General features: G+C 31.3%; 1 protein-coding gene across 1 annotated transcript; it reads right to left on the bottom strand.

Annotated features, from left to right (window-relative positions):
* Positions 1 to 7: 7 nt before the first annotated feature.
* On the bottom strand, positions 8 to 4,227 carry LOC110713467 (perakine reductase-like). Its single transcript, XM_021891911.1, is given in 5 exon segments — positions 8 to 342; positions 566 to 719; positions 1,045 to 1,395; positions 1,797 to 1,967; positions 4,074 to 4,227. Coding segments are annotated over 5 exon segments (921 nt in total). The 5' UTR covers positions 4,143 to 4,227; the 3' UTR covers positions 8 to 166.
* Positions 4,228 to 11,717: the final 7,490 nt, after the last annotated feature.

The following is an 11,717-nucleotide window of genomic DNA, read 5'->3' as shown; positions in this document are numbered from 1 at the left end:
TTATTGTATATTACATACACTGCTTGACCCTAAAATTTTTCTTTGCCAATCCTGTACCTTTTATAATCAGAGGATGGTGCAGTCAAATTACAAAGCTCAACATTTGTGTACAAAGAAATGTCATAGCAAAGCTAATTTATAGTCCAAATTCAGCTATTTAGTTGCATCATAGAACAGGGGTATCAGCAAACTTGTAAGACAACTTTGCCAGGACGTCCGGATCTCGTTCTCCACTGACCTCATTAACTGGAATTGCTTCTGAAATTTCTTTCAGATCATCTGTACTTAGCTTTACTTTCAGTGACTCTATGTTGGTGACAAGATTTTCGAGTTTGGTAGTTCCTGAATGAAATCAAAGTAAAAATTCACCGTTTCATTCACCATGTTCATAAAATTTTTGCAAATAATTAAAAGTTTCATGAACGGATTTCTGTACACACGTCTTATAAATTATAGAGCGGCTTTTGTCATGTTCTTGGTTATACGAAGTTGGTATCTGATGAACTCGTTAAACACCTGTCTCTATTTTATGTTATACTATTTACAACAGAGTAAGCTAATGTACCTGGGATTGGCACTATGTCATCTCCCTGATGAAATAACCAAGCTAAAGCTAGCTGTGCAGGGCAACATGAATGCCTTGTTGATAAAGCAGCAAGGCGGTTATACAGTAATTTATTCTTCTCTAGATTCTCACCAATGAACCTCGGGTGTGCAATCTGTGTTGAACATATATCATTAGTCAGTACTACAGCATGAGTATATAAATCTGACAGCATAGAAATCCTTATTGAAGTACTTTATAGAAATAGAAAATATTCTTACCACAGACATAAAATTTTGTATAATAACTAAAAATGTATAGTTTTGGATAGAAAGGCAGATAACCTATCAGTTATTTGTCAAGTTCATTTGCACCGCAAAGAAACTTTAACATGCACCCAATTTGGTTATATGAGTAGTTAGGTTCCTTAGATACATAAGGACTTTATCCTCGAAGCTATAATTTAAGAACTCAGAAGGAAACACCTTGGATTTTCTTACCAAAAAGCTTTCTGAATGTAAACTCTCAACTACAGCCTTTCCTGCGAAAAATCCACGTCCAAGAGGGCTATATGTAACTACACCAATTCCAAGCTCCCTGGATTCAAGATATTATTGAATTCAAAAGCTGCAGAAAGTGAAGCATACAGTCTGTTCTGTAGGCACCATTGTGTCCACACGATGTTGATAGTACAGATCAATGTAATCCATGCCAAGCCGTTTAAGGCTACCTTCACAGCTTTTTCTGACATATTCAGGGGTACCCTTTGCAACAAATTCTCCATTTTCCAACCATAAGCAACCAAATTTAGTTGCTAATTGAATTTTTTCTCGAGGTAGCTGCTTCAAGGCCTGCAGATGCAATAGATCTTTTAACTTGAAATGTAAATTACAAAGGAAACTTTCTCTTGAGTTTTGTGAGATTAAGCCAAAGGTACACTTTTTTATTATAAATCAGTGATCGACTTGTCTCATTGTCCGAACCTCTCATAATTAAGGATTGGATATAACTAAAAGACTCTATAATAGTGTTTCTAAATTATCTCCCTACTTATCACTTAATTTCATTAGTGGCATACTGTGAGTATGAAAAATCTTGTCACAATTCATTACCATAGTATAAATTTGATATTAAATGTGAATAAAAAGAAACATGAAATTGTTTGATTCTTGATGATCAGAATCCCCTCATTTACATGGCAACATCTCTCAAGCAACAGTACTAGGCTTAAAAAAGGTAACTGAAGTGTTACCTTGCCAACCATTATCTCATTGTCATAGTTATCACCATACAAATCTGAAGTGTCAAAGAATGCGATTCCCCTATTATACGCTTGCCTGATAAGTGAAATTCCTTCTTCATGTGGGAGAGGTGAATTGTATACACCAGACAGTCCTCCACAACCAAAGCCTAACCGAGAAACCTACCATACATAACATATCTTGTCAAATATGATCTCATTTTTTTCATTGTAACCTTGTTCAGAAAATCCAAAATCTGCAACTAATATAAAATTGAGTATCAAACTATCACCACTGGTAGTAGAGTCACAATTCAAAGAGTCCAATCTCATTTTTTGTTATTCTTTTCAAAATTTCCTCTTTAAACCCACCAAAAACTTCTTGTACATGATGACTAAATTGAAAAAAACAAATCACTCCATGTCAAAAACTTATAACCAAAATTAAGTTTTTAGTGGCCTTTTTTTTATATGTTGTAATCTATTTGTAATAGCTCATTTGTGTTTGCCTTAGCTTTGAGTTTGAATGTTAATGAATTGATTTTGGTTACCAACTTCAGTTTTAATTGCCTATGAAAATTCTGGTGTTTTGGTAACTTGCACATAAACTAATCACATGTTAGTGAAGTCTTCCACAGAGGGCATATACTACTTATGATACAATTAATAAAGTATCAATTGGTGTCTTCATTTTTTGTATCTATAGTAACATTTTTGTAATTAATTGAAATGAAGGGAGTAGCTGCTTAGCCTAAAGTGAACACAATTTTCTCCTTTCTTCAATATGGGAAACGAATCCCAATAAAGGACTACGTGACAATTACTTTATAGATTCGAAGGTAAATAAGGGGACTACGTTATGATGTGTACCGAAAATTATACTTACATTTTTGAAATATCATCAGTGTTATATACTCCCTCCGTTTTTAAATACTTGCTCCAATTTCCTTTTGCGGCAATACTTGCTCCATTTCCTTATTTGGAAAGTTTTTACAATAATTAATTCATTTATCTCAACTAGTGGACCCAACATAAATCATATTTTATTAATTATATATTCTCTCTCCTCAATTCCCTCCACTACTTTTGATTTTACAAATTTTTTATTATTCTACCAACCCCACTACCTCTATATTTTATTACTTTCTCCAATTTCTCATAAAACTCCACGGATGGAGATATCAGATATGGAACAAGTATTTAAAATCGGAGGGAGTAATTCACATGCTCTATATACTTCATTGTTTTCGGAATTCCTCCCAAAATATTATACTTCCCTCTATTCCTAAATACTTGCAACACTTGTTTTGTCCATTATGAATATTTTTATAACTTCATATTTGGCACAGGCCCTTATTGTTTTAATTTGTTCTTTTTTAGCAGCTCTATTTTTATTATTTATCTTTCACACTAATTCCTCTTGCACTAATTGTAATTGCTTCCCTCTCTTACACACAATCTAAAAATTAAAAAACATTCTTTAACTCTACTCTCATATTATTGCCTTCATTTCACAATAATAAACAAATTCAGTATTCAGTCGTTTCATAATTTGTTGCACGCGTTTAATTTATTTCATTTTTGTCAATCCTAATTTACTATCTTAGCCTCTTACGGTCTTACCCCACAGGCCCACAATATTACTTTATTCATTTTCTTTTTTACATCCACCCACCATTTTACATTCTCTTCCCTTTCTTAATTCTTGTGCAAATGGTAGATGTTGAGAAAGTTATTATGTGTGAGTTCAAGTGATACAAGTATTCAAGACCATAGGAGATTAGGAGTATAAGACAAAATATAAAAAAAAAAAAAATCCCCTCAAAGAACAAATTTCTTATATTATGTGAATATTTAACCTATGTTCATAATTTTCAATGAAAAAAGCCAATCTAACTAATCTTGCTTGTATTACAAATAAGGAACCAATTCATCTTTCAAGCGAATCAAATTCGCTAAAGATGTGCTTTGAAAAATTCATTCTTAAAATTGCATTCCATTGTTCATATTTTGATTCTTTGACAGATTTCATTTCACACTTGCATCATTCCCATGATTCAAAATGTCCAATAAAAAATACAACTATTTCAATAGACTAATAATCAAGAAAAATTAGTTGAGGATCGAATCTTCTTCTAAATTGGGTAGACTTAAATATTTTCTCAATTTACCTAAACAGAAATATCAATCAGCAGATGTCAAAGGGAAACAAAATAAAATATAAAATAAAAAAGAAAGCATAATATTGTTAGATAGATAACAGTTGAATAAGTTATGAGAGAAGGTTACCTCTAATCCTTGGCTGCCTAAATTCACCTTTGGCACATCAGTTGTTTGATGGCAGTGCTCCATTTCCATTCAGAGAATTTCCTCTTTAAGTTAAGTGTTTAATTGTTTATGATATATACAAGTAACTGAAGTGAGACATATTGTACCTAAAAGCTGTAAAGTGATCACTCACTTAATCATAATTAGGTCCAAATAGCAAAACCAAGAATTAAAATTATACGAGTACATTGACAAACATACATAGTCAAAATAGAATAATTAGAAGAAAACCGATGAAACTTTTTATAAATGATTCTAGACATCATTAGTAAAAGGTCGTTCATCACCGAATTCTAAAACGGGGAGACATAATTAGCTGTCTACAATCATGCACAGAAACGCTGCCATAAAGACATAAACTTTTGATGCTTTCAAACATTGGCACGGTTTATGAGATTTTAATAATTACTCTCTCCATCAAGTATTAAATGACACATTGATAATGTAATATTTGGGAATGATGAAAAATATAATCAAACTGCAATCGTCTAAATTTAGTTCATGTTGTTACTTGGTACCTAGTTGGGGACATTCTTATAAATAGTTATTGAAGATAAATATTATTAAACTAATTCTCTTACTTAGTATTTGCTAATTTATTTAATTTATTTTTTATTGATAAATAGTCTTTAATCACGCTTAATTATATTGTTCTTTCGATGTGTGTGATTTTATTTGTTATTCAAACACATTTACTTATATCAGATATTTTTTGTGTATTTGACTTTTGCTACCTGTCAAACAGGTCGAATTCACTTTTGCTACCTATGAAAACTTTTATTTTATTTTACTACCTAACATATGCCCTTTTTTTTAAATTTTGCTACCACTGAACGGAATCCGTTAAGGAATTCGTTAAGTGGGTCCATAACGACACATGTCGTGTTATTATTGGCCAAAAAAATTAAAAAAAAAATTAAAAAAAAATTAAAAAAAGAAAAACCTAAACTACCCAGCCACCACCCCTGCGCCACCCTTGCGCCACCAGCGCCTTCCCCCAACTCACTACTTCCCTCCCCGAACCCACCACCGGTGTCGCACCACCAGCCCCAACCCACCTGAACCCTTCCCCTCCCTTTCCGCAACCGCGTCGCCCCCAAAACCGCTAAACCGTGAAAATGAATCAAGCCGTGAGTTCATACTAATTTCTACAGTTATGCCCATTATACCCTTGAAAATGTGAATCTACATATATACCCTCATTAATATGTACAAGTTTTATAAATGAATAGTGTTTGGGCAATTATACCATCTAAAATGTTTATTTGTTTGCCCTCATTAATGATTATTGCCTATTTATTTTTAACTCTTACGAATAATGTGTGGACATCTATATTATCGAGGGTTTGTTTTTTTTTTTTTTTTTTTTTTCATTTAACAAAATGCCTATTCTTTCAAATGCGGACAAGGATCATCCTATGCAGCCTAACCTTATTGTTCCCATAGATTTAGCACAATCAAATCAGGGGCTTCAATCTCTATACCAATCTCGAAGATCCTAATGCTTTAGGCCTCATTTTTATGCATGTGAGACATGGGGGATGTTTCAATTCACAAACCAAGGGGTTTCTAATGAGCTACTAGATCAAGTCGAGTTTCAAGCCAAGAATTTATTCAATCTTCCATTTGAGTAAAATATGAAGGTTTTACGATGTAAATATGTAATACCCCGTATTTTTACACGTATTTTCATTTAAATAAGTATTTCTTAAAGTATTTAATCAAGTTAAAGTGAATAATTTATGACGTTTTACTTATTTAAAGAGTTTTATTTTAAAATAAAGGTCCAATTTATTTATTTAATAATTTTGAAAATACTTTATTTTATAATTTAAAATTATTGGGCCATATATTTCTATAAAAAAGTAATTTTTAAAGTCAATGGTACGTATTTAAGGAAAGTCAAAATGTTAGTTTGAATAGGAAAGAGATCATTAAGGGTAGAAAGAGAATTTAAGTCTAGGAGGGTTTTAGAAAGGGAGTATAAATACTCATCACATGGGGCAAATTGAACTTTGCCTAAGGTGAAGAACACCCAAGGTAACACTCTCTTTCTCTCTCCTCTTACTTTCTCTTTATCTCTCTAGTATTTTCCCCTTCCCATTGTTTTTGCACCACCACACATGCACACCACCGGTGGTCGGCTGCCACCACCACTACAATTGTGTAGGATTTTATAGGTACTACGCAGCGGAAATAACATGAATCATATTCATAAAGCACCTAAACCAAGGATCATTGCATAACACATAAAGAACCCATAATTATACCTTTGAAGCGTGATTCCACGTGCGATCGAGCAAGAACAAAGGGAGATAAAGAACCTCAAGCGTGATTCCTCTACTTGGTCCACGGGCATGGATTAAGACCTCCACTAATGCTAGTTAGTTGCAATTGAAACCTTCAATTGACCTTCTACGGAGAAGAGCGAGCAACGAACCACAACGAACACCATACGCGCCACCTAGGGTGGCCGGCCGTACGGATTAGGGGAGGAGAAGGAAAGCCATGAGTTAGAGAGAGGAGTTCATGGTTTTGAGATTGGTTGCCTTGATGTCAAAATACACTGTAGAGTTCATGAGACATTCTCATAAACATGAATTTTGCAATTTCTAAACTTTATAATAATATTCACCTCCATACACTAAGAATTTTCCTTCGCCCTTTCGCAAGGAATGAACTTAGGAATTTCTAATTTGTATTCCAACATCACATTGGATTTCGATTGAAACCTATCATCACTTGTTCTTTAAAACACATGAATCAAATAGACGAGTATAGTCCATGGTATGCATGATGCATCCTTTGCAAATTTTATAAGGATCATCACCCAAAATCTTAATTTCATCAACCTTTCTCAAAGCATTAAATCATTAAGCAATGTGCCATGTTACATGGGACTAAAACTTTTTTCAATATAATGTTGAACCTAATAAGAATCTTATCAATATAAGCCTCTTAATCAAACTCAAACATCCTTCGAGACCTATCTATATAGATCTTGAATCCCAAATGTACTCATCTTCTTCTCCAAGGTTTTCATACAAAATGCAATAGCTATCATTTGATCCTTCAATAATTGCTCTCTGTACTAGACCAAGAAGACTTCATAGCTCCTACTAAACATCTTGTACATACAAGAACTTTTCTTCATTTTACAAGAACATCAAACGATTTGATTAAGTCACAAAATTAAGAACATTAACTCCCTGATGCTAACTTCAATCCATTATAGATCTTTTATGCATCCCTAGGATTATTGGATCTCTAAACTTTTGATTGTATCATATACAAATCTTCTTTCATGAACAATTTTAAGAAAGTATTTTAAAATCTATCTACCAAATCTCATGAGGTAGTAATCACTAAAATATCTTAATAGATCTTTGCAACATGACTAATGTAAAGGTTTCATCGTAGTCATAGTCATACTATGAATTAGTTGAATCCTTTAAGAAGTCTTTGTTTTAGTTAGAAAACATTTTTCTATCTTGTCTACTTATCTTATAATGGGTCATACCCAATTTAGGCAAATAATTCAAGTGTCATACATTTTCTTACAGACTTAGAATCTATTTTAGATTTCATGGTTTTAAACCACTTGGAGTCATAACTTGTCAAATCATCTTTATTACTTGCATAATCATAATGTTCCAAAATAAATATTTTAGAACTCTTAGTCAATATGAAATCATATTTCTTTGGCTAAGTTTTACATATGCTAGTCATCATTGTGGGTTTTTATGCAACAATTAAAACTCATACAACAACTTTGTTTAATTTCAGCAGCAAAAAAATATTACATTTATTTGACAAAGTTTTTATAGATGTTTATAATATTCATGTGTTACATATATATAAGATTTTATAATTATGTGAAATATTCTGAGAAATATTCTGTAATATACACCAAAAGAAATTATAATCATAAAAAAAAAAAATTAAACTAAACTAAACCAGGGACATCTATTTGTCATGGAGCTAGTGTTCCTTGTTTTAATATATTATATAGATATGTAGATATCTTATACTTGATATCATAGATTATGTCAATGCTAACGTGTCATTTTATTGGAGGACTTGGGGGGAGTAACGAGGCCGAGGATGGTGCCGGATGATGGAGCCTAGTCCTTAGTTTCGTAGGCCAGTAGCCGTAGTTTTTCTTTTTTTTTTGTTGCTTTTGTTCTGTTTTGCTTTCTAGTTTGTTTTAGATTTTGTTCTTGCTTTTGGGGCTTGCCCCTTGTGTTCACCAAAAAATTATGTGCGCATATATAACTTTTTTATTGATGCACATGTGCGTATACATAATGGTAGTAAACATTAATTATGTTAAACATCATACATGGTAAATTTTTTTAATTATATTTTTAAGAAAATATATACTATACTCAGAAAATATATATATATATATATATATATATATATATATATATATATATATATATAGATACAGACTTATATTGTAGTATTTATATATATATATATGTTGACTTAGAAGATAAAATATCTATAAATTGAGTAAATATTTGCATGGGCAGTATACTAAGACTATTTCGGATATAACATGAGCAATAATCTTTTTGACGGGATATAATATAGCTATGAGCACATGATCATTATAGCCAATAATCTACTCAACATGTTCCCTAAAAATAAAAAATAACTAAGCAACATGATGACATTACTACTTAATCTGTTCTTTTAGGACTTACTCCCTCCGTTCCACAATGATGTTCCTGTTTGGAAACTTTGACTTTTTTAAGAAAGAGAGAATCTTCTAAATTTCTCTTAATCTATAAGAATAAATATAGTCACGCGGGATCTAGTTTGATTCGTCTTGATGAGTAGATTATTAATATCTAACTTTTATAATTTTTGCTATTGTGAGATTAAAGATATTTGCGGTCAAAATTGAGTAAAAAATTGCATCGATTTACGAAACAGGAACATCGTTATGAAACGGAGGGAGTATAACTTACCTATTTTAATCGAACTTCTAATCAATCACGTAATCATATGAAATAATTAAATTTTTCAATGCAAAATCAGTCTTGGAGTATCTAATATATTGTACCTATCTTGTTCCAAATAACTATTTAATATAAGAATTATAATTTTTTTTACGTAATAAAGGACCATTTTCAACTAATCAGGCAAGTTTATGATACTAAATATAGCAAAAAGATCAATATCCAATATCATCAGCTATGCTATGTATATGCCTGAAGTGGAAGGACAATTTATTGTTTTTGTAAAGAAGAATATCTTTACTAAAACTATGTATTATAAGGATATAATATGAACCAAATTTATATGAAGTAATAATACCGTAATAACATAATTTCTATTACTAATGTCAATTCTATAAAATATTATATAGTCTTGCTTAAAATTAAATACTTAACTAAAATATATAAAATTTATAGTTATATGGATTATTCTATAATATGCGATATATGAGTAAAGACATTTGACAAATATACACCGAGACTAATCTTTTAAAAATAAATGACACAAACTTTTAAAAAAATCGGGTGTACAATAATTATTGTACATCCATTATAAAAATAGTTTAAAGTGATTAAAAGTTACCTCTGAAATGAATAAAAGTTACCCAATATGCGTAAAAATAACCCAATTCAAATAAAAATTATCTACACTTTATTAGTAAAGAATCACACTTTAGATGACTAAAAATCAGTTATTAGTGATTGAATGTAATTAAATTACCTTTATAAAACTTTTCTTGTTGTCTATTTATATAAAAATTGTATTAAAGTTTCCGAAAAATAGGCAAAACGTCACCCTAAAATTAGCTAAAAGTTACCCTTATATTGCTTGATGTACACTAATATTAGTGTAAACCGGATGTATACAAAAGTTTTTGAATAAATAAATAAATAAATAAATGAAACAGGGACACGTGTCAGTCATGGAGCTAATATTCCCTGTTTTAGTATAGTATATAGATAGATATATTACACCAAGCAGCAACCAACCGTGGTTACAACATCCATACAAGATAACAACGATATAGATAAGCAAATTAACAAGAGAAAATTCCGAAAATTTTGATGGAAAAAAAATCAAGTTTCAATGGAGATCGAAAATCAAATTCATTTTAGCTTCAATGGAGGACATGATTACCCTTACCCTTTGGGGTTGACTATGCTCTAAATTCCAGCTTTTTTCTTGGGCTTTTTCGTTTATACTTTTGGAGTCATCTTTGAGCTCGTTTATGGGGTCGACTTCAATGATAGTAGCTTCAATAGGGTGTCTTCAACGCTGTCGGTGATGAGGAGGAAAAAGGCTTTAATAATGGTGTCGGTCCATCGACTTAAATGGAGAAGCATGGTGCAAAGAGGACGAGGAAGAAAGAAGGCTTAACTCAAGTTACAATATCTTAACAAGTTGCAATATGTTAACTCAAGTAGATAGGATATTACATTGTATCCTTCAAATTTAATGTGAAATGATGAAAATACCTCTTGCTTGATGGGCATTTAGGATGCATGAACACATAACCCAAAATGCTCTGTCCGTGTCGGACTTGGTGTTAGACATTGACACTCATTGAATACACGACGATACATCTCGGACCGTGTCCTAATATGATACAATCCGTTGTGCTTTTTAACATGTCACCTAATCTTTTCTCTTTTCAACTTTTTTTTTAAATGAGAAAATTTAAGTAAAGTAAGATAGATAAAATAATAATTAAATAACAGGGTGCCTTCATAAATAGCTTATTGTTATATGTAAGCTAAAAGAATATTATGATTTTATGAATATGATATATTGTGATATAATGAAAGACCGAATAACAATATAGAACTAGAGTAGAAAACGAAACTAATCAGTCAGCGTTTGTTTGACATTGTTTGTTGTTTCAATTTTCTGGTTTTTTTAAATAAAAAACCAAAAACAGGAAACAAGAAAAAGGTATCTCCACTTAACTGTCATCAGTATTCAAAATTATCATGATTTTAATAATTTGAACTAATTCTATATTCATTATGTGACGTGTATCATATGATTTTTAAAAATAAAAACCAAAAAAAAAAAAGCCACAGTGAATCTAAGTGCAGGTCATGTACATGAATTTTAACATTTCATATCCATGTCCCCTATTTTCAGATTGATCTTTTCCCGTATCCGTTTCAATACCCCTTCTCGTGGATACATGGGCATCCCTCTTTCGACAAATTTTATATTAAAATGTGTGCACCACCATTAATAAGAGGTCACGTGTTTTACAATTTGGCAGCACAATACCAACATTATTCTCTATCCTCATCATTTTCTCTCTCCTCTCTTCTCCTCCTCTCACACTTTCCTCATTTCTGATTTCTCTATTCATTCATAACTAGCCTTCTGGCTCGTGCAATGCACACATTGTTTATAGGTATATAATACTACGTATAAAATTTTAATTTATGATATTTTTTTATTGGAAAATGAATAGTTTATAAAGAATAAGAATGGGTGATAATTGAATGTAATGGTAGAAGGTGTTAATATAAGCTGGTGGAAAATGTACCAAATAGCATTCATACATGTAATGAATTAAAGTTATTTATTTATTTATTTAATTTATTTTTATTT

The sequence above is a fragment of the Chenopodium quinoa genome, unplaced genomic scaffold, assembly GCF_001683475.1.
Source record: "Chenopodium quinoa cultivar QQ74 unplaced genomic scaffold, ASM168347v1, whole genome shotgun sequence".
Lineage (NCBI taxonomy): Eukaryota > Viridiplantae > Streptophyta > Magnoliopsida > Caryophyllales > Amaranthaceae > Chenopodium > Chenopodium quinoa.
Note: the sequence above shows the minus strand (reverse complement) of the source record. Positions and strands in the feature narration are given on the sequence as shown.